Source organism: Lissotriton helveticus, chromosome 8, assembly GCF_964261635.1.
Source record: "Lissotriton helveticus chromosome 8, aLisHel1.1, whole genome shotgun sequence".
Lineage (NCBI taxonomy): Eukaryota > Metazoa > Chordata > Amphibia > Caudata > Salamandridae > Lissotriton > Lissotriton helveticus.
Window position 1 is genome coordinate 1,660,017,850 of NC_136069.1, and position 23,720 is coordinate 1,660,041,569.

The 23,720-nt window shown below is 57.0% G+C and overlaps 1 protein-coding gene across 2 annotated transcripts in view; it reads left to right on the forward strand.

Annotated features, from left to right (window-relative positions):
• Window positions 1-23,720, forward strand: part of ILK (integrin linked kinase) — a 283,194-nt gene that overhangs the window by 149,088 nt on the left and 110,386 nt on the right. For both annotated transcript variants that reach the window (XM_078658746.1, XM_078658747.1), the window contains exon 3: window positions 19,979-20,144. In XM_078658746.1, coding sequence (XP_078514872.1) covers window positions 19,979-20,144 — 166 coding nt within the window. The remainder of the gene's footprint in view (window positions 1-19,978; window positions 20,145-23,720) is intronic.

The following is a 23,720-nucleotide window of genomic DNA, read 5'->3' on the forward strand; positions in this document are numbered from 1 at the left end:
GTGCTCCCTCAAAAGGTGACAGTTCCTCACCTCCAGTAGTGCACCCTCAGAGGGTGCACAAGCCCCTCAATTTCAGCAGATGACTACGGACCTTCTCAGCCCCCCTCCCCTCCAGCATCCGACAGCGCCCCCGCTGAGGGTGCAGGTAGAGGGGACTGCAGACCCTCTCACACCCCTCCCCTCCAGCAGCCGACAGAGCTCCCGCTGAGGGTGCAGCGAGAGGGGACTGCGGACCCTTTCAGCCCCCCTCCTCTCCAGCAGCCGAGAGAGCTCCCGCTGAGGGTGCAGGGAGAGGGGGCTACGGACCCTCTCACACCCCTCCCCTCCAGCAGCCGACAGAGCTCCCGCTGAGGGTGCAGCGAGAGGGGACTGCGGACCCTTTCAGCCCCCCTCCTCTCCAGCAGCCGACAGAGCTCCCGCTGAGGGTGCAGGGAGAGGGGGCTGCGGACCCTCTCAGCCCCCCTCCATCAGCTGACAGAGCTCCCGCTGAGGGTGCAGGAGAAGGGACTGCGGATCCTCTCAGCCCCCCCAGCAGCCGACAGCGCTCCCACTGAGGGTGCAGGGAGAGGGGACTGTGGATCCTCTCAGCCCCCCTCCCCTTCAGCAGCCGACAGAGCTCCCGCTAAAGGGGTGCAGTGAGAGGGGGCTGCGGACCCTCTCAGCCCCCTTCCCCTCCAGCAGCCGACAGCGCTTCAGCTGAGGGTGCAGGGAGAGGGGACTGCGGACCCTCTCCGCCCCCCCCCTACCCTTCAGCTGCCGACAGAGCTCCAGTTGAGGGTGCAGGAAGAGGGGACTGTGGACCCTCTCAGCCCCCTCCCCTTCAGCAGCCGGCAGAGCTACAGCTGAGGGTGCAGCGAGAGGGGACTGTGGACCCTTTCAGCCCCCCTCCCCTTCAGCAGCTGACAGAGCTCCAGCTGAGGGTGCAGAGAAGGGACTGTGGACCCTCTCCCACCCCTCCCCTCCACAAGCCGACAGAGCTCCCGCTGAGGGTGCAGCGAGAGGGGACTGCGGACCCTCTTAGCCCCCCTCACCTCCAGCAGCCGACAGCGCTCCCGCTGAGAGTGCAGGGAGAGGGGACTGTGGATCCTCTTACACCCCTCCCCTTCAGCAGCCGACAGCGCTCCCGCTGAGGGTGAAGGAGGGGGGACTGCATACTCTCTCAGCCTTCCCCCGCTTCAGCAGCCGACAGCGCTCCCGCTGAGGGTGAAGGAGGGGGGACTTCAGACCCTCTCAGCCTTCCCCCGCTTCAGCAGCCGACAGAGCTCCAGCTGAGGGTACAGGGAGAGGGGACTGCGGACCCTCTCAGCCTCCCTCCCCTCCAGCAGCCGACAGCGCTCACGCTGAGGGTGCAGGGAGAGGGGACTGCGGACCCTTTCAGCCCCCCTCCCCTCTAGCAGCCGACAGCGCTCCCGCTGAGGGTGCAGTGAGAGGGGCCTGCGGACCAGCTCCGTCTCCCTCCCCTTCAGCAGCCGACCGAGCTCCGCTGAGGGTACAGGGAGAGGGGACTGTGGACCCTCTCAGCCCCCCTCCTCTCAAGCAGCCGACAGCGCTCACGCTGAGGGTGCAGCGAGAGAGGACTGCGGACCCTTTCAGCCCACCCCCTCCCCTTCAGCAGCCGACGGCGCTCCCGCTGTGGGTGCAGGGAGAGGGGACTGCGGACCCTCTCAGCCCCCCTCCCCTTCAGCAGCCGACAGCGCTCACGCTGAGGGTGCAGCGAGAGGGGACTGCGGACCCTTTCAGCCCCCCCCTCCCCTTCAGCAGACGACAGCGCTCCTGCTGAGGGTGCAGGGAGAGGGGACTGTGGACCCTCTCAGCCCCCCTCCCCTCCAGCAGCCGACAGCGCTCCCGCTGAGGGTGCAGCGAGAGGGGACTGCGGACCCTTTCAGCCCCCCTCCTCTCCAGCAGCCGAGAGAGCTCCCGCTGAGGGTGCAGGGAGAGGGGGCTGCGGACCCTCTCACACCCCTCCCCTCCAGCAGCCGACAGAGCTCCCGCTGAGGGTGCAGCGAGAGGGGACTGCGGACCCTTTCAGCCCCCCTCCTCTCCAGCAGCCGACAGAGCTTCCGCTGAGGGTGCAGGGAGAGGGGGCTGCGGACCCTCTCAGCCCCCCTCCCCTTCATCAGCTGACAGAGCTCCCGCTGAGGGTGCAGGAGAAGGGACTGCGGATCCTCTCAGCCCCCCCAGCAGCCGACAGCGCTCCCACTGAGGGTGCAGGGAGAGGGGACTGTGGATCCTCTCAGCCCCCCTCCCCTTCAGCAGCCGACAGAGCTCCCGCTAAAGGGGTGCAGTGAGAGGGGGCTGCGGACCCTCTCAGCCCCCTTCCCCTCCAGCAGCCGACAGCGCTTCAGCTGAGGGTGCAGGAAGAGGGGACTGCGGACCCTCTCCGCCCCCCCCCTACCCTTCAGCTGCCGACAGAGCTCCAGTTGAGGGTGCAGGAAGAGGGGACTGTGGACCCTCTCAGCCCCCTCCCCTTCAGCAGCCGGCAGAGCTACAGCTGAGGGTGCAGCGAGAGGGGACTGTGGACCCTTTCAGCCCCCCTCCCCTTCAGCAGCTGACCGAGCTCCAGCTGAGGGTGCAGAGAAGGGACTGTGGACCCTCTCCCACCCCTCCCCTCCACAAGCCGACAGAGCTCCCGCTGAGGGTGCAGCGAGAGGGGACTGAAGACCCTCTCAGCCATCCTCCCCTTCAGCAGCCGACAGAGCTGACGCTGAGGGTGCAGTGAGAGGGGACTGTGGACCCTCTCAGCCCCCCTCCCCTTCAGCAGCCGACAGCGCTCCCGCTGAGGGTACAGTGAGAGGGGACTGCGGACCCTCTTAGCCCCCCTCCCCTCCAGCAGCCGACAGCGCTCCCGCTGAGAGTGCAGGGAGAGGGGACTGTGGATCCTCTTACACCCCTCCCCTTCAGCAGCCGACAGCGCTCCCGCTGAGGGTGAAGGAGGGGGGACTGCATACTCTCTCAGCCTTCCCCCGCTTCAGCAGCCGACAGCGCTCCCGCTGAGGGTGAAGGAGGGGGGACTTCAGACCCTCTCAGCCTTCCCCCGCTTCAGCAGCCGACAGAGCTCCAGCTGAGGGTACAGGGAGAGGGGACTGCGGACCCTCTCAGCCTCCCTCCCCTCCAGCAGCCGACAGCGCTCACGCTGAGGGTGCAGGGAGAGGGGACTGCGGACCCTTTCAGCCCCCCCTCCCCTCTAGCAGCCGACAGCGCTCCCGCTGAGGGTGCAGTGAGAGGGGCCTGCGGACCAGCTCCGTCTCCCTCCCGTTCAGCAGCCGACCGAGCTCCGCTGAGGGTACAGGGAGAGGGGACTGTGGACCCTCTCAGCCCCCCTCCTCTCAAGCAGCCGACAGCGCTCACGCTGAGGGTGCAGCGAGAGAGGACTGCGGACCCTTTCAGCCCACCCCCTCCCCTTCAGCAGCCGACGGCGCTCCCGCTGTGGGTGCAGGGAGAGGGGACTGCGGACCCTCTCAGCCCCCCTCCCCTTCAGCAGCCGACAGCGCTCACGCTGAGGGTGCAGCGAGAGGGGACTGCGGACCCTTTCAGCCCCCCCCCTCCCCTTCAGCAGCCGACAGCGCTCCTGCTGAGGGTGCAGGGAGAGGGGACTGTGGACCCTCTCAGCCCCCCTCCCCTCCAGCAGCCGACAGCGCTCCCGCTGAGGGTGCAGGGTGAGGGGACTGCAGACCCTTTCAGCCCCCTCCCCTCCAGCAGCCGACAGCTCTCCCGCTGGGGGTGCAGTGAGAGGGGACTGTGGATCCTCTCAGCCCCCCTCCCTTTCAGCAGCCGACAGAGCTCCCGCTGAGGGTGCTGGAGAAGGTACTGCGGACCCTCTCAGCCCCCCTCCCCTTCAGCAGCCGACCGCGCTCCCGCTGGGGGTGCAGTGAGAAGGGACTGTGGATCCTCTCAGCCCCCCTCCCTTTCAGCAGCCGACAGAGCTCCCGCTGAGGGTGCAGGAGAAGGGACTGCGGATCCTCTCAGCCCCCCTCCCCTTCAGCAGCCGACAGCGCTCCCGCTGAGGGTGCAGCGGACCCTCTCAGCCCCCCTCCCCTCCAGCAGCCGACAGAGCTCCCGCTGAGGGTGCAGAGACGGTACTGAGGACCCTCTCAGCCCCCCTCCCCTTCAGCAGCCGACAGAGCTCCCGCTGAGGGTGCAGTGAGAGGGGACTGCGGACCCTCTCAGCCCCCCTCCCTTCCAGCAGCCGACAGAGCTCCCGCTGAGGGTGCAGGGGGGGCTGCGGACCCTTTCAGCCCCCCTCCCCTCTAGCAGCCGACAGAGCTCCCGCTGTGGGTGCAGGAGAAGGGACTGCGGATCCTCTCAGCCCCCCTCCCCCCCAGCAGCCGACAGCACTCCCGCTGAGGGTGCAGGGAGAGGGGACTGCGGACCCTCTCAGCCCCCCTCCCTTTCAGCAGCCGAAAGAGCTCCCGCTGAGGGTGCAGAGACGGTACTGCGGACCCTCTCTGCCCCCCTCCCCTCCAGCAGCCGACAGCGCTCCCGCTGAGGGTGCAGGGAGAGGGGACTGCGGACCCTCTCAGGCCCCCTCCCCTTCAGCAGCCGACAGAGCTCCCGCTGAGGGTGCAGAGACGGTACTGCGGACCCTCTCAGCCCCCCTCCCCTTCAGCAGCCAACAGAGCTCCCGCTGAGGGTGCAGAGACGGTACTGCGGACCCTCTCAGCCCCCCTCCCCTTCAGCAGCCGACAGAGCTCCCGCTGAGGGTGCAGAGACGGTACTGCGGACCCTCTCTGCCCCCCTCCCCTCCAGCAGCCGACAGAGCTCCAGCTGAGGGTGCAGCGAGAGGGGACTGAAGACCCTCTCAGCCATTCTCCCCTTCAGCAGCCGACAGAGCTGAGGGTGCAGTGAGAGGGGACTGTGGACCCTCTCAGCCCCCCCTCCCCTTCAGCAGCCGACAGCGCTCCCGCTGAGGGTACAGTGAGAGGGGACTGCGGACCCTCTTAGCCCCCCTCCCCTCCAGCAGCCGACAGCGCTCCCGCTGAGAGTGCAGGGAGAGGGGACTGTGGATCCTCTTACACCCCTCCCCTTCAGCAGCCGACAGCGCTCCCGCTGAGGGTGAAGGAGGGGGGACTGCATACTCTCTCAGCCTTCCCCCGCTTCAGCAGCCGACAGCGCTCCCGCTGAGGGTGAAGGAGGGGGGACTTCAGACCCTCTCAGCCTTCCCCCGCTTCAGCAGCCGACAGAGCTCCAGCTGAGGGTACAGGGAGAGGGGACTGCGGACCCTCTCAGCCTCCCTCCCCTCCAGCAGCCGACAGCGCTCACGCTGAGGGTGCAGGGAGAGGGGACTGCGGACCCTTTCAGCCCCCCCTCCCCTTCAGCAGCCGACAGCGCTCACGCTGAGGGTGCAGTGAGAGGGGACTGTGGATCCTCCCAGCCCCCCCTCCCCTCTAGCAGCCGACAGCGCTCCCGCTGAGGGTGCAGTGAGAGGGGCCTGCGGACCAGCTCCGTCTCCCTCCCCTTCAGCAGCCGACCGAGCTCCGCTGAGGGTACAGGGAGAGGGGACTGTGGACCCTCTCAGCCCCCCTCCTCTCAAGCAGCCGACAGCGCTCACGCTGAGGGTGCAGCGAGAGAGGACTGCGGACCCTTTCAGCCCACCCCCTCCCCTTCAGCAGCCGACGGCGCTCCCGCTGTGGGTGCAGGGAGAGGGGACTGCGGACCCTCTCAGCCCCCCTCCCCTTCAGCAGCCGACAGCGCTCACGCTGAGGGTGCAGCGAGAGGGGACTGCGGACCCTTTCAGCCCCCCCCTCCCCTTCAGCAGCCGACAGCGCTCCTGCTGAGGGTGCAGGGAGAGGGGACTGTGGATCCTCTCAGCCCCCCTCCCTTTCAGCAGCCGACAGAGCTCCCGCTGAGGGTGCTGGAGAAGGGACTGCGGACCCTCTCAGCCCCCCTCCCCTTCAGCAGCCGACCGCGCTCCCGCTGGGGGTGCAGTGAGAAGGGACTGTGGATCCTCTCAGCCCCCCTCCCTTTCAGCAGCCGACAGAGCTCCCGCTGAGGGTGCAGGAGAAGGGACTGCGGATCCTCTCAGCCCCCCTCCCCTTCAGCAGCCGACAGCGCTCCCGCTGAGGGTGCAGCGGACCCTCTCAGCCCCCCTCCCCTCCAGCAGCCGACAGAGCTCCCGCTGAGGGTGCAGAGACGGTACTGAGGACCCTCTCAGCCCCCCTCCCCTTCAGCAGCCGACAGAGCTCCCGCTGAGGGTGCAGTGAGAGGGGACTGCGGACCCTCTCAGCCCCCCTCCCCTCCAGCAGCCGACAGAGCTCCCGCTGAGGGTGCAGGGGGGGCTGCGGACCCTTTCAGCCCCCCTCCCCTCTAGCAGCCGACAGAGCTCCCGCTGTGGGTGCAGGAGAAGGGACTGCGGATCCTCTCAGCCCCCCTCCCCCCCAGCAGCCGACAGCACTCCCGCTGAGGGTGCAGGGAGAGGGGACTGCGGACCCTCTCAGCCCCCCTCCCTTTCAGCAGCCGACAGCGCTCACGCTGAGGGTGCAGTGAGAGGGGACTGTGGATCCTCCCAGCCCCCCCTCCCCTCTAGCAGCCGACAGCGCTCCCGCTGAGGGTGCAGTGAGAGGGGCCTGCGGACCAGCTCCGTCTCCCTCCCCTTCAGCAGCCGACCGAGCTCACGCTGAGGGTGCAGCGAGAGGGGACTGCGGACCCTTTCAGCCCCCCCCTCCCCTTCAGCAGACGACAGCGCTCCTGCTGAGGGTGCAGGGAGAGGGGACTGTGGACCCTCTCAGCCCTCCTCCCCTCCAGCAGCCGACAGCGCTCCCGCTGAGGGTGCAGGGTGAGGGGACTGCAGACCCTTTCAGCCCCCCTCCCCTCCAGCAGCCGACAGCTCTCCCGCTGGGGGTGCAGTGAGAGGGGACTGTGGATCCTCTCAGCCCCCCTCCCTTTCAGCAGCCGACAGAGCTCCCGCTGAGGGTGCTGGAGAAGGGACTGCGGACCCTCTCAGCCCCCCTCCCCTTCAGCAGCCGACCGCGCTCCCGCTGGGGGTGCAGTGAGAAGGGACTGTGGATCCTCTCAGCCCCCCTCCCTTTCAGCAGCCGACAGAGCTCCCGCTGAGGGTGCAGGAGAAGGGACTGCGGATTCTCTCAGCCCCCCTCCCCTTCAGCAGCCGACAGCGCTCCCGCTGACGGTGCAGCGGACCCTCTCAGCCCCCCTCCCCTCCAGCAGCCGACAGAGCTCCCGCTGAGGGTGCAGAGACGGTACTGAGGACCCTCTCAGCCCCCCTCCCCTTCAGCAGCCGACAGAGCTCCCGCTGAGGGTGCAGTGAGAGGGGACTGCGGACCCTCTCAGCCCCCCTCCCCTCCAGCAGCCGACAGAGCTCCCGCTGAGGGTGCAGGGGGGGCTGCGGACCCTCTCAGCCCCCCTCCCCTCTAGCAGCCGACAGAGCTCCCGCTGTGGGTGCAGGAGAAGGGACTGCGGATCCTCTCAGCCCCCCTCCCCCCCAGCAGCCGACAGCACTCCCGCTGAGGGTGCAGGGAGAGGGGACTGCGGACCCTCTCAGCCCCCCTCCCTTTCAGCAGCCGACAGAGCTCCCGCTGAGGGTGCAGAGACGGTACTGCGGACTCTCTCTGCCCCCCTCCCCTCCAGCAGCCGACAGCGCTCCCGCTGAGGGTGCAGGGAGAGGGGACTGCGGACCCTCTCAGCCCCCCTCCCCTTCAGCAGCTGACAGAGCTCCCGCTGAGGGTGCAGAGACGGTACTGCGGACCCTCTCAGCCCCCCTCCCCTTCAGCAGCCGACAGAGCTCCCGCTGAGGGTGCAGAGACGGTACTGCGGACCCTCTCTGCCCCCTCCCCTCCAGCAGCCGACAGAGCTCCAGCTGAGGGTGCAGTGAGAGGGGACTGCGGACCCTCTCAGCCCCCCTCCCCTTCAGCAGCCGACAGAGCTCCCGCTGAGGGTGCAGTGAGAGGGGACTGCGGACCCTCTCAGCCCCCCTCCCCTCCAGCAGCCGACAGAGCTCTCGCTGAGGGTGCAGTGAGAGGGGACTGCGGACCCTCTCAGCCCCCCTCCCCTCCAGCAGCCGACAGAGCTCCCGCTGAGGGTGCAGTGAGAGAGGGCTGCAGACTATGAACTGATCATGAGGAGGGATGCAATGGCTTCATAGCTGCCTTCCTTTGCCAGTGGAGAGCGGTGCTTCTTTCTCTGGTGTCTAGTTCTTAGATGCCAGCCGTTTTGCCCATCACACTTGTGGCACATTGAGGGGCTTTGACCCTCAAAGCACTATGATCTGATCGCGATGGATGCAGAGGCTTCCTAGCGGTCTTCGCTTGCCCAAGGAAAGCAGTGGTTTTATCTCTGGTGTCTGGTTCTCAAGTGCCAGCTTAACATGCCCAGGGTAAGCGTATAAGCTCAGACTCTGTATTCCCCTAGTGTGGGATATTGAGAGACCTTGAGCCTCAAAGCTCGATGCCACCCTGGTGGCATATACTTACTGAAACATGTAAATGGCCAATAGAGTTGTCTACTGAGATCAAAACAGAATTGTATTGAAAGCAATCTCGTTAAAAATGACTTAATACTTTAATTTGGAAAGTTGCTGCTGTTATATCTCAAAGCGTCATCGATGAAATTACCCAGTTATAGTATGAAACCATGACCGCAGTGCTTAACCTCATGAATTACATCACCAGTGACATCACTGAAGTGGCCTCCTGTAGCACACTCGGTGCAAAGGTGCATTACTGTTGAGCCGGCAGATGTCCTCACATATTTCCCATTCACCAGTGAAACTTTGATCAATATTCGTGATGTATAAAATGAGTTACACTGCTGCATGCACCAGCACCAAGACAGGACTTACTGGTACCAGTGCAAAGTAAGTGCCACTGTTGTGGTCAGTAGAGATGTAATCGCATCTCGCGTTCAATCTGGAAGAAATAAAAGAAAGCGCATACCTGAGTTTGAGGATGGCAAGGCCATGGTCAGCTGGCTTTTTTTTGTTTTAAATAGCAAAAAGGGATTTTTCCATCTCTGTGTGAGTCATGCCTGTCATTTCTGGGAACTGTGTGTGCCTGTACTGCTGCCACATTTCTCCACAGAAATTTTTCTTGTAAACCAATCCTGGCTGTGAGTTGTTGAGCTGAGACGTGTGTTAAACAATGAAGACAGAAGTCTCTGGTGCACCTGCAAAGAAAGTTCTGTTGAAGCCCGGTGCAGATTGTTCTGGAAACGCGTGTCTGGTTAGATACCGGAAAGCCTCTTTCTAGCCAGTGATAAGCCTGGCTCTGATGGGATGTGTTAGACCTGGCACCTTGGCGTGAGTCTCCCTTCCACTTTTTGCTGATGTGCCTCAGATGTTTTGCTGGTGTTAGCCGCTCAGGGCACTGCGCCACGGCCTGACCATTTCAGCCCGCCTCTGCCAGGATGTGTATCTGCTGTCTGGTTTGTGTGAGTGACAGGGCTGGGGAATTCCAGGGGACAGTCTGGGCTGCCAGGTGGTGAATGGAGGGTGGGAGGAGTGCCCCTTGACTCTGAATAGGGCTGTGCTCTGCCACCACAATGCTGGCTCCACCTCCTGCGGAGTGTCTGATGTCCCTGCCCTGCACCCTGAAAGAAGAAGGCAGCTTCCTGTAAACAGAGTGCTCCAAAACTGGGCTGAACCAGGCTCAGGCCCCCTGGCCTACAAAGACAAAGGAAACGGAGTATAAATATAGGAGCCCTGCTCCTAAGAAATTAGATCCTGTTTTACCACAACAAACCTCTGCCCAACTAGAAGGACCAAGAAGAAGCTGAAGGACTGGCCTGCAGTGGTGCCTTGCTGAGGAAGGAGAGGAAAAGCCCATAATTGACTTTGCTTCATTGTGCTTGAAACTATCCCCAAGGGCTTGGTCTGAGCTTGCCTCCTGAATTGAACCCCAGGACCAGAGGGTTCATTGTGCCTTCGCCCGTCTTTTGACCCAGCCGTGTGCTTCCTTCCCGCCGATGCCGAGTCTTGTGCCCCCTCCTAGGGCCGTGGTACTCGGGAGCTTGCCCGCCTTTTGCCCCCTGAGAGCCCCGCTCTTTCAGAGTCTCTCTCTCCTCGTTGGGCCGGGCCGACTGCTGCTCTACCACCCCGCCTGCTACTGGAGCGCGTGGAGTGCTCCCTCGCCCCTCCCGCCGGAACTCTGGTTGGAACGCAATCCTACGCCTCGGACGGCCGCCCGTACTCTGCATCGCACCCAGCCGCCCCGCTTTGCCATCCAGTCCCCTGAGAGAGGCTGCGCCGCACTCCGAGAAGACCCCCAGTACGGTCCGTACTGGAGGCCCTGTGCCGCGCCTGTCTACTGAAAGCCGCCAGCCGTCAAGAGATCCCAAGGTACGCTTTCCCCCCCGGTGCGTACTGGCTGAGTGCGACTTGAAGCGGATCCGGACTTGGGGTCCGCACCGTTCTGTTTTCCCCATACGCACTGTACAGCTCGACCTTCCAATGCTGTACGCTTAATACGCGAAGCACATACCCTTCCAAAGCCTTAGCGTACTCTAAGTGAAGTACGCCTCGTACCAAGCCCCACGCCTCGGACTAACAGGTCCACAAGGCGCGTGAGGGTTGGCAAGGTGATATTGTAAACCTCGCGTGCAGCGTACAAGAGCGCTACGAAGCGCCCGCAGTGAGAAGCACTGCCAGAGCAGATCAGAACTTGTACATTAAGAGTGTGGAAGCAGCCTAAAACTACATAAGAATTTTAAAAGAACACTTGCCATTTTGTTTACATCTTGTGGCCTCAGTTTTAATCGTTGTATGGTCTTGTGATAACTCTGCATAACTAAGTATTTTTACTTAAAGCCTACGTATTTTTTATACAAATCTTACGCCTGGTGTCCATTTGTGGTGGGTCATTGTGTTTACTGTATGTGATCATAAATGTTTAACTAACTAGCGCCCTGAGGATTAGCCTTGTCTGCTCGCGCCACGCAACCTAGAGGGTGAGCAGGGGTTATTCTGAGGAGTAGTTCCCTTGCCCTGACTAGACGAGAGGGTCCCAATTTGTCACAAGTGCATACCTGTGCCAACCAGAGACCCCCAAATTTAACAGGATGAGAATGCAGCAAGAAGCCTGATGATTGGGGTCCCTTCTCCATGATGGATGCCTGAATTACAAATTACCCCGTCTCGGGAAACCCAGCTGTATTGTTGTACATATAAAACTCCCTTTGAGTTTGGAATCCATGTGCTTTCGAGAAGAGCCGAAATGAATGAGCTTTTAGTAACTCATAAGGCATGTATGATCATACATCGCGGGCTTTAACCCCGCAGTGAATACATCGCAATGCCCAACATTTCGCCATCTTTTACATCGCACGTAGTTAGAACGGCAATGCGTTGATTCCTGTTGGCAAGCATGAAACATCGCAGGCGCTTAAATCGCTCGTCATGACAACGCAATACATAATTATGCAAACATTTCTTCTATTTAATTATTACAGGTCGCCAACCCTGACAGTTTTAAGTTAGAGACGCACGCACCAGAAAGTAGGCCAGCAAGCTGTGTTTATGGTGGTAATAGTGCACATTTTCCAGAACGTAAATAATCGCCTCCGAAATGAAATGGAAAAGTTAACAATCTCATTACTGTGAAATCAAAAATCATTATTCGGCACATAAAGAAGGTACTGGATGATTTGGGATTTTGAGTAATGTGGAAAGAACGCACATCTGAATGTTTTCCCACGTACACATTTACCCAGGAGAGACTGGCAAAACGTGCAAGAGTAAACATAATGGAATTTTTGCAGAAGTACACATTGCTGCGATTATTCCTGTTTTATAATTTTTAACACTGGTAATTCTGCTGCAGTACCTTCTCCAGAGATGAGCGCACCCTGCTATATCGAATTCTGGCAGTGGTATTACCAAATCTCTGGCGCCTGCCAAATCACCTGCCTTTAATGGGAGTCCTATGCACTGGAGGCTCTCACGCCTGCGCATGCGCCAAAAAACCCGATTTGACCCCTGCCAGGACCAGGATGCTGCTTTGTGCTATGGAGTCCGGCAGTTCTGCAACTAAACTCTGGCAAGGCTGTCTGCTGACAGCCAGTTTCACACTCCCGAGACAAGTGCAGCAGCGAGAGGTCATGGATAGAAAACCTGACCTGGCAGGGATAAGTGCCAAAGTCCAAACTGAGCATTAAACACGAGGCATTAAATATTCCGGGAATGGAAACCTGAAATTTCGCAGTTTAAAAAACCCAGAACTCCTGCAACTGATGTGAGTGTTGGCATGGACAAAAGCACCACTTGACTCATCAGCCAAGCCGCTGCATACATTGACACAGTATCCTGCTCTGAGCGCCATCGGGTCCACCAAGGAGTACATGGCTGCACTTCTTTAGGGCTCCTCATCTTGATGGCGGTGCCAAAGGCCCCATCCTCCTAGGAGTAGCCATCACCACTGCACTACAGCCAGGCTGCCTTCAGACAAGACACGTCATATTCCCAGAGGGAAAGCTTGCTGTCAAGCCGTCCGGTCCAACACAGGCTTTGCTGTGCTCGTAATCAGACACAGATAGCACACTCGCTTTTCTGATCTCGCATCATACACTTCCAAGCACCAAACACATTAAAATCGACAGGGAAGAGAATGTGGCATATCAGCCAGAGCTGCCGACTCTGGAACTGGGGAACCAGGTTCAAGTCTCTGCGTCGGCTCAACACCCGGGGATTCTCTGTAAATCACTTAATATTCCTGTGCCTAAAAACAAAAAACATGTCCATGTTTTGTCCATCCATCCACCCATCAACAATTTTCGCCATCCACCCATCAACAATTTTGTCCATCCATCCAGCCATCCACCCATCATGCATCCTTCAATTTTGTCCATCCATCCACCCATCAGCAATTTTGTCCATCCATCCATCATGCATCCATCAACAATTTTGTCCATCCATCCATTAGCACCCATCAACAATTTCCTCCATCCATCCATCCTTCATGCATCCATCAACAATTCCACCCACCCACCCATCCACCCACCCATCCATTCATCCACCCATCCATCCATTCATCCACCCACCCATCCATTCATCCACCCACCCACCCATCCATTCATCCACCCACCCATCCATTCATCCACCCATACATCCACCCATCATGCATCCACCCCTCATGCATCCATCCACCATAATCGTCATGTCGTGTGTTCAGGTCATCTTGCATATGTCACCACGCAGCAGTCATTCAATCATCAGTCATTGGAATGGTTTACAAAGTGCACTTCAAAACTGATACAAAACCCTAAAAGCTTAGACTTATTGGTCCATATTTTTTACCAACTGATCTGGGAAATGCTCTCTTTGGTCTCAATTTTATTGAAGTTTTTTTTGGGTGTGAAAACCCTTCCCTTTATCCAAGCAGTACAGGGCCAGTATGATCATTTTTTCCAGGGCTGTTTTTGTTTTCCAGACCCGCTTTGTTATGTCGAGAGCCTGCACAGAGTAATCGTGATGGTATGGTGTGGTCAGTTCACTGAAGGCTGATACTGGTGCGGTGTTTACCGTAAAAGCGGTTTCCGAATAAATGTGTTATGAATTGTACGGAGTCACTTGCAATCCTTACTTCCAAAGCGTTTTAGAAATAAAGATACGTTTTCTCCTCCAGGTCATAAAAACGAATATTGGCAGGCATCTGTCATTAAACGCCTCATTGTTGTCATCGCTAGCACTTTTAGCCATCTGTCATCTCTTGTGCAAATGATCGCCTTCTATCGCCTTGCATATGTCACCTCCTAAAAATGCATATTGTTGTCATCGCTAGTGATGTAAAAGTTAATGCGCTGTTGTAGCGTGCGTTATGAATGCATGCGTTGTAAAGCCGCCTGTGATGTGACAGTCGCGTTGGGATGGCACCGCGTGGAAACACCGTCGTTGGAACGGGTGTTTCCCACTCCGAGGACCCTGCTTTGTGAATGTCTGCGCGCTTCTCAATGCAAAAGGAATTTGATAATGAGCATGTTGTTTTTCTGAGAGCTCAACTCTGTGGAGAAATGGACTGACTGTGTAACAAGCCTCTTGTGAGTCTGGAACCATGTTCACGAAGGGGCCAACAGAAATCAAACCCTTAGTTAAAAACGGATCCCCTGCGCTGTGGATAAGTGCATTGGCACCCTAGACCCCAAGAAGTTTCCGAAAAGAAAGAGGCCCCTCCGAATTGTGAAACCCTGCTTCTTGCCTCCAGTAGTTGTCTTGTGAGCCCAGAGGGCGTGGTGTTCTCAAGTCCACAACAGATAGCAAGATGTTGGGGCCTTGGGAAACATGGCTTGAACGGGCGGCCTCCACTGAACCTGAAAGCTGGAGTGGTTTGATTGATGTTAGGTTACAAGCCTCTTGTCAGAAAAGAATTGCTGTTCGCTTTAGGGCCACGTTGAGTCTGTAAAGTTTTTTTTTCCTGATCATACTGCTGTCTAATAACAATCCTCTTGTGAGTTAAGACTTCAGCCTCCTTTAATACTACCCTGGTGGGTCTCAACAGCCTCGTTGGGCACAGTCTAGCTGATAGTGAGCCCCTTATGAGTTTACAAACTACATTGCTCGTTTCAGAGTACCATCGGATTGACCCCAGTGCATCTGAAAAGTGTTATTTGGTCACAGTCGTCTCAACTACCCTTCCTTTCGTGATTGTTGAGTCGTTGCTCAAGTCAGAACGACATTGGGTCAGTAGGCCCCAGGGTGTCTGGAAAGTCGGCTTCGGCTTGGTTCAGATAAGAGGTCTGTTGTGCATCTGTGTCTTTAGTTTTCCATGTCTGGGTAGTGTCTGTTGAATGAAAAATTCCTCTTGGGCCGCATTCAAGCATCCTTGGGCTTCTTACCAAGATGCCGGTGGCGGAAGACAGCCTTGCGTGGTCTTACAAGTGTTTGAGATTCCAGCAGCAGCTTCTGGCATTTACTCCCAGGCAGTCCAAGAGTAAGGCAGCACCTGGCCTTAAAGGCATGGGACATCTCAAGGGAAAGGTTTGGTCATTGGTAGTCACCCCTGTTGTCATCTGTAGTGGCATTAGTGATGGCATGGATTATGTCATTTGTGAGCATTGAAGCGTGAGAGTTGTAAAAGGGTGTAAAAACGTGAGATGGGCTCGAGGGAAAAAGCACTGGTGTTATCCGTGGATACTGGTTGGCTGCAAAAAGATCCCCTGCTCATTCCGCTCAAGAAGACTGTATTTTGTAATAGGAACTATATTTAGCATGTCTGTGTTCAATCAACCAAGCATTTAAAGATGGAGAATCATAGTCGGATAGGTCTCTTTCCATGGGTGAAGTAGTTGCACCTCATTGGGTACCTTAGGGGCTTGTCGGCTCCTACAGGTAACCAGTCACCTTTGTTCTCCTCCTCGCTGCTTTGTTTGTAGGAACAGAGAAAAGGGAGTCGCCTGAGTAAGACCAGTGTTTTCATTCTCCTCCTGTCCCTTTAGGTGGCTCCTACTGCGTGTAGCCCTGGTCTGGTTACCATAGAGTGGACTGTACTACCTTGCTAGTCCGAGATGTATTGGGTTTGTTCTTTCACCATTTACAAGGGAACAAAAGCAAGCACCTGCATCTAAATGGACCTAGTTATTCAATCAAGACACATGATCCGCATACACAGGCTGCATGTTATATCCCATGCATGATGAAGGCAGGGGGGTCCTAGTTGAAGAAATTACACTGACCCATAACCTCGAGTACCAGTAGGCAGTCGTCACACAGTGAAGAGATAAAATGCCTGTGCCCCTCTACTGACATTGCTGCTACCAGTGAAAGTCTCCGCAAAGCCTGGGCTTAGTGGGCAGCGGTCACCATGAGGACACTTTGGGTCCTCTTCAGTCCTCAGAGTACAGCTCTGATGACAAACAGCAAAGGGAATCTCACTCAGTGAAAAGCACAGGCATAGGACACATGGGTAGTCAGCAGAAACAAAGGCAAGGACAGCACAACCTGTCCAGCACTCACAGGAACTTACTTCTAGTAAGGACTATGCACTGCAGGTTCTGACCACACTGGAGATGGGAACATGGCATGAGATAAGAGGTGAAGCGACAGTCTTGTGAAAAGGAGCTGGGTGCATAGTGAGGCCGGGGGCAATGACTGGGGTCGGTATTAAATCCAAATCCTGCTGCACACAGCAAAAGGCCATCTACACCCAGTGTAAGGGGCATGGGGACACTGCTGTCCATGACCAGAGATCATGTGAATTAGTTATGGGAAACTACTGAGGGCTCAGCTAGATCCCAAGTCCACACCCTGCAAATGGGCGGTCAACTGATAAAGGACGGTCACAGTGCTTTCTTCGGTTCGCCATTGGCCAAAGTATGTAATTAAATGAGCCGAAAAATCAATTTGCCAAAGTCCTTACACAGGAGAGGAAATAACACTGTGTAAAAAAAGAAAATGTTACCTAAAAAGTATTCATTTGCTTATATGGACTGGGCACTCAGCACAGGGCCTGGCCAAAGACCAGATTTTGCTGGGCAGTGCCAAGAATGAGTATAGTGAGCTCTTGGCTAGAGTGTATGATCTGCACTCAGAGGCACAGCTGTATGCTGTGTTCAGTGCACTCTTGGAGTGTTGTGCACATAGATTGTCACTGGGCTTTAGCCTCCGCACCCTTTCATACCCTTCACCGGGCTTGTGCGAGGCCAGTCCCTGCTTACATACCAAAATTGGTTCAGTAGATTCTTGGGTGTGTAGGCATTACCTTCAAATCCCTAGGTGTCTGACTGGATCAGGAAATATTTAATGAGCGATACTCCTGCGCCAGTAGGTGGTGTTGTTCCGCTCCGCGTGGCGTCGTCCACTCCGTAAGTGACTTGAGCAGTGCCTATATAGGTGTCACCCCAGCATGCTCGGGTCGGATCTTTTCTTCCCATGCCAGTCAGCCAGAGAAGAGTTACCCCTGGTCTTTTTTGACTGAATCTTTTTCGACTTTTTGTTGGCTAATTTTTTTATTTTGTCTGCTGGTGTGGCAGGGACGTCCACAAGGAAGGCTGGTTTCAAGACCTGTGGAGCCTGTCACCAACAAATGTCAGTGACTGACCTACACCTTGTCTGTGTTTGGTGCCTTGAGCGCGACCATGATGCCAAGACCTGAGCTGATTGTCGTGCCATGCACTCCAAGGCCTTGAGCGAGCTGTCCCTCGAGCTCCTTGCCGCTCAGTGTGCTACGCCATGACTGTCTCGATCCTGGTCAAGAGAAAGGTCCCGGGATCGGTCACTGAACCACTCCAAGTGATGGTCGTCACAGTCTAAGTTGTCCGAGCGTTAAGGTTAGTCCCACAAACAGAAGAAGTGTAAGAAGTCAAAGAGGTCTTCGACTTTGCCCCATCCGTGGAAATCATCAGATGAAACGAAGCGTCTGCATTCGAGGCCTGGATATTGTAGTACAGTCCACTGTACTTCATGTCTTTGTTTCAGACAGCTTAGGAAAACACGGAGTGCTAGCTAATAAAAATAATGAGCCATGACGAGAGAGGAAAGCCAGATGACGCCTCTGCTCGTAACTGTGCGCGTAACCGCACGCTCTAGGCCACACAAAAAGCTGTGGTCTGCTTTTTAAAACCCACTTACTAAATGTCTCGCTAGAGCATCGCATGAGCATGCTTAGGCGAGACCTAAAAAGAATTGGTCAGAATTACTGATTCACAAAAAACTGTATGCTGTACCGTAGACCACAGCCAGGCAATTGAGGACACGCTTGGTGCTTCCCTACAGGTCACAAGATCCATTCGGGACCTCACTTACATCAAGGGATGGATATAGGCTCATACTGCCACAGCCAGGCCCACCAATAGAGCATCCGAGAGAGCTGTTCTGGTGTTGGACATGTGCCAAGCTGCAACATGAGCCTCAGTCCACACCTTCACCAGACATCACGGTCTTCCTCTTGTCAGCAGGGAGGGCCATGTCACACGCCCGGTCCCCCAGGACTTCCTGTTGAAAGTGGACTCCTCAGACCCTTCACCTTGGAGTTACTGCTTTGGTATCTATTCAGAAGGTGAGGAATCTCTGGCTAGAAGTCTGTATGAGAAGAACAAGGTGCTTACCTTCTGTAATGCTCTATTTGGTGCAAGCCCTGTGTATCCACAGAATACCTACCGACCTTCCTATCCCCGTTCTGTGGAGTGGATCGGTCTTGTGCTGAAATGTTGCCAAGGGTGGGACACTGTCATGCTTACAGTCTGTGGTCTGTGTCTTAAAGCGAGTGGTAAAAGAAAGCGGGCCTCGGTGCGCAGGGGTTTGCCATCACTTTGAGTCCTTGAATTCCCCCAGGCACCAGCCTGGACCAAAGGGTGAGGAGCCGGCAGTTAGACCAGGTATCAGCCTGAAAGAGGCTCACCTGAGGGGTGTCCCTGGTTCAGCAGGTCTCAAGGCCTCCTCCCGCCACATTCCCACAGTGCTTCTCACCCACTTCCATCTCGCTTCGGAGTGTGCAGAGTGGGCACTTTATTTTGCATTCCTCTCATCTTGACGAGTGAAACTCAAACCCTAAGCAGACCAGAATTCCCACCTCCAGTCCTTCCATTCCTGACAGTTCACCGAACCAAGACACTGTGCCTGCGAACAGAGGCCTTCTCGTTCCGCCATTTTCGAGGTAGCTATGGCCATTCCCTACGTCGATTCCTGTTTGTTTTTGTTAACGTTGCCATGTTTGGGACTCCACACAGCTCTGGACAATCCTTCCCGCATTCCACCCTCTGAAAGGTTGTATTTTGAACGCTGTCTTCCCAGGTTCTAGAGGTGAGCCGTGGTATTTCTTGGAACAACAGTGGCACGAATCATAAGCATGTGTGCCTATAATATGGGATTTGCGAATCTGTTTAATGCAGCCAAAGGCCTTTTCAATTGAGTTTGTTACTCGTGCAAAGCTCAGCTCTGGGTGCTGCCGGCCTGGCCGCCTCTTGTACTTTCACACTACCGATAGGATATCTGTGATTTAGCGCTCTCCTCCCTCGGGTGAGGACGTATCCGCATCACACAGTAGGATATCTGTGATTTAGCGCTCTCCTCCCTCGGGTGAGGACGTATCCGCATCACACAGTGGCTGGCGTGTGTGCATGAGCAATATGCCCCCCAAGGGGAAGGAAAATAAAATACAGCTTTCCTCCACGGAGAAGGAAGGGCGTGTCCTCCCCCAGTGAGATCTGCTAGTGAGCGAATCTCTGCATTCCTCTCGCCAGAAATGTGCAGGCAGCGGGCGCCATCTACTGGCATACTGGCATAGTGGCCCGCACTCACACACGCCAGCCACATGCACCTTTGAAGATCTTGGAAATTGCAGCCCTTCGGGAGGGGATTACTGGACAGAATGCAAAAAGGACCACTCATCTGGAGCTTTCTGCTTTTTCAGTCCGGGGGAAAGGCAGCCATAATGGTTGGTCTCAGGGAGGTTTAGAAGGTGGGTCTGATAGTGGCTTGTGACACCCAGTGTTGAGTTTTTTAATTATGCAACTCGGGCGCAAAGATGTTTTTTTCCTGTAGAAAGAGGCAGCCCTGCTCCCAGCAGTGTGCTGCAAAATTGATTCTCGGTCTACAACCTGCCTTGCAGCCCACTACTTTAATCGTACATGTGTGGAAAGAGAGAGGGGGGACTATAGATGGTGTGGAATATGCCAAGGTCCTATAATTTGAAATCTACTCTAATTCTATGGAGATTGCCACTATGGTGGATGGTTCTTCTAAATGTCCCTACAAGTTTAGATGAGTTAAAACACCTTTTATTTTAAGTAAGCCTCTTGCTACAGTCACTTGTGAATTGGTGTGCTGAATGGATGAATGAATCCCCTTGTGAATAGTCACACCTTCAGTCATGTCGGACTGCAGGCTCAGTAGCGCTATAAAGCGGCCTCGGATTGTTTGGCACTTTGTGCTGAGGTCCCTTCCTCAGCGTTCACTTTCCTGAGAATCTTTGCGTTTGCATGCTTGGTTCACCTCCTTGCTGTTGTGGCAAGAGGTTACTGAGTGAGGTACCACTGGCGTGCAGTGCCTGATAAATGTGCTCTGGGTTTGGGCTAATCTGACACACCCATGCTCTTGCTCTTCCAGGGATGACCACGGCTTCAGCCCACTGCACTGGGCCTGTCGCGAGGGCCGCGCCACGGTGGTGGACATGCTGATCATGCGAGGAGCCAGGATCAATGTGATGAACCGGGGAGATGACACGCCCCTCCACCTGGCTGCGAGCCATGGCCACCGCGAAATCGTACAGAAGGTAAGTGTCTGCTCTTCTGCCTGGAAGGGCTATCACAACTACAGCTCTGTCTGAAGAAGAATTATAGAACGGTGGCACACATTATAGAACGCATCCCTCCTGCGAACCCCTGTATCCCCAGGATCTGTGAGGTTGGGGCGGACCAGGAATTCATACCAAGCAATAGATCTCTAAAGTGTTGATTTTAAGAAATCCCACATTAATGAAAAGTGACACTAAAGCAGAGCTGAATCATTCTGACGCTTTACAAATAGTTTTAAAAACAAAGGTTTTCAAATTGGCAAAGCCTCTCATCCTGCAGGTCCTTCAACAAAGCTCCTCATTTGAGATGAATTTCTACGTTTCACTAGGAGCCTTCTTATCTTCATGCCCCTTCTTATTCCGGTGTCAGCCCCTTCATGTATGCCCTTTCACTCTTCTGGAGTGCCCAGCCTCTACCTACCCATGTTTTTCTCTAGTCTAACCACCTTTAAATCTCTGCTAAAGATGAATATGTTCCTGAGCAGATTGATTCAATACTGGACTCGCCTCCACCTTGCTGTGACCATCCCCGCGATCCCCGACATCGCTGCTGTGTCCATCCCAGTGACCCCCTACTCCTAGCGATCCCCTACATCGCTTCTGTGTCCATCCCAGTGACCCCCTCCTACTCCTAGCGATCCCCTACATCGCTTCTGTGTCCATCCCAGTGACCCCCTCCTACTCCCAGCGATCCCCGACATCGCTGCTGTGTCCATCCCAGTGACCCCCTCCTACTCCCAGCGATCCCCTACATCGCTTCTGTGTCCATCCCAGTGACCCCCTCCTACTCCCAGCGATCCCCTACATCGCTGCTGTGTCCATCCCAGTGACCCCCTCCTACTCCCAGCGATCCCCTACATCGCTGCTGTGTCCATCCCAGTGACCCCCTCCTACTCCCAGCGATCCCCTACATCGCTTCTGTGTCCATCCCAGCGATCCCCTACATCGCTTCTGTGTCCATCCCAGTGACCCCCTCCTACTCCCAGCGATCCCCTACATCGCTTCTGTGTCCATCCCAGTGACCCCCTCCTACTCCCAGCGATCCCCTACATCGCTGCTGTGTCCATCCCAGTGACCCCCTCCTACTCCTAGCGATCCCCTACATCGCTTCTGTGTCCATCCCAGTGACCCCCTCCTACTCCCAGCGATCCCCGACATCGCTGCTGTGTCCATCCCAGTGACCCCCTCCTACTCCCAGCGATCCCCTACATCGCTGCTGTGTCCATCCCAGTGACCCCCTCCTACTCCCAGCGATCCCCTACATCGCTGCTGTGTCCATCCCAGTGACCCCCTCCTACTCCCAGCGATCCCCTACATCGCTGCTGTGTCCATCCCAGTGACCCCCTCCTACTCCCAGCGATCCCCTACATCGCTGCTGTGTCCATCCCAGTGACCCCCTCCTACTCCCAGCGATCCCCTACATCGCTTCTGTGTCCATCCCAGTGACCCCCTCCTACTCCCAGCGATCCCCTACATCGCTTCTGTGTCCATCCCAGTGACCCCCTCCTACTCCCAGCGATCCCCTACATCGCTTCTGTGTCCATCCCAGTGACCCCCTCCTACTCCCAGCGATCCCCTACATCGCTTCTGTGTCCATCCCAGTGACCCCCTCCTACTCCCAGCGATCCCCTACATCGCTGCTGTGTCCATCCCAGTGACCCCCTCCTACTCCTAGCGATCCCCTACATCGCTTCTGTGTCCATCCCAGTGACCCCCTCCTACTCCCAGCGATCCCCTACATCGCTGCTGTGTCCATCCCAGTGACCCCCTCCTACTCCCAGCGATCCCCTACATCGCTTCTGTGTCCATCCCAGTGACCCCCTCCTACTCCCAGCGATCCCCTACATCGCTGCTGTGTCCATCCCAGTGACCCCCTCCTACTCCCAGCGATCCCCTACATCGCTTCTGTGTCCATCCCAGCGATCCCCTACATCGCTTCTGTGTCCATCCCAGCGATCCCCTACATCGCTTCTGTGTCCATCCCAGCAATCCCCTACATCGCTTCTGTGTCCATCCCAGCAATCCCCTACATCGCTGCTGTGTCCATCCCAGCAATCCCCTACATCGCTGCTGTGTCCATCCCAGTGACCCCCTCCTACTCCCAGCGATCCCCTACATCGCTGCTGTGTCCATCCCAGTGACCCCCTCCTACTCCCAGCGATCCCCTACATCGCTTCTGTGTCCATCCCAGTGACCCCCTCCTACTCCCAGCGATCCCCTACATCGCTTCTGTGTCCATCCCAGTGACCCCCTCCTACTCCCAGCGATCCCCGACATCGCTGCTGTGTCCATCCCAGTGACCCCCTCCTACTCCCAGCGATCCCCTACATCGCTTCTGTGTCCATCCCAGCGATCCCCTACATCGCTTCTGTGTCCATCCCAGTGACCCCCTCCTACTCCCAGCGATCCCCTACATCGCTTCTGTGTCCATCCCAGTGACCCCCTCCTACTCCCAGCGATCCCCTACATCGCTTCTGTGTCCATCCCAGTGACCCCCTCCTACTCCCAGCGATCCCCTACATCGCTGCTGTGTCCATCCCAGTGACCCCCTCCTACTCCCAGCGATCCCCTACATCGCTGCTGTGTCCATCCCAGTGACCCCCTCCTACTCCCAGCGATCCCCGACATCGCTGCTGTGTCCATCCCAGTGACCCCCTCCTACTCCCAGCGATCCCCTACATCGCTTCTGTGTCCATCCCAGCGATCCCCTACATCGCTTCTGTGTCCATCCCAGCGATCCCCTACATCGCTGCTGTGTCCATCCCAGTGACCCCCTCCTACTCCCAGCGATCCCCTACATCGCTGCTGTGTCCATCCCAGTGACCCCCTCCTACTCCCAGCGATCCCCTACATCGCTTCTGTGTCCATCCCAGCGATCCCCTACATCGCTTCTGTGTCCATCCCAGCGATCCCCTACATCGCTGCTGTGTCCATCCCAGTGACCCCCTCCTACTCCCAGCGATCCCCTACATCGCTTCTGTGTCCATCCCAGTGACCCCCTCCTACTCCCAGCGATCCCCTACATCGCTTCTGTGTCCATCCCAGCGATCCCCTACATCGCTTCTGTGTCCATCCCAGTGACCCCCTCCTACTCCCAGCGATCCCCTACATCGCTTCTGTGTCCATCCCAGTGACCCCCTCCTACTCCCAGCGATCCCCTACATCGCTTCTGTGTCCATCCCAGTGACCCCCTCCTACTCCCAGCGATCCCCTACATCGCTGCTGTGTCCATCCCAGTGACCCCCTCCTACTCCCAGCGATCCCCTACATCGCTTCTGTGTCCATCCCAGCGATCCCCTACATCGCTTCTGTGTCCATCCCAGTGACCCCCTCCTACTCCCAGCGATCCCCTACATCGCTTCTGTGTCCATCCCAGCGATCCCCTACATCGCTTCTGTGTCCATCCCAGCGATCCCCTACATCGCTGCTGTGTCCATCCCAGCAATCCCCTACATCGCTTCTGTGTCCATCCCAGCAATCCCCTACATCGCTGCTGTGTCCATCCCAGTGACCCCCTCCTACTCCTAGCGATCCCCTACATCGCTGCTGTGTCCA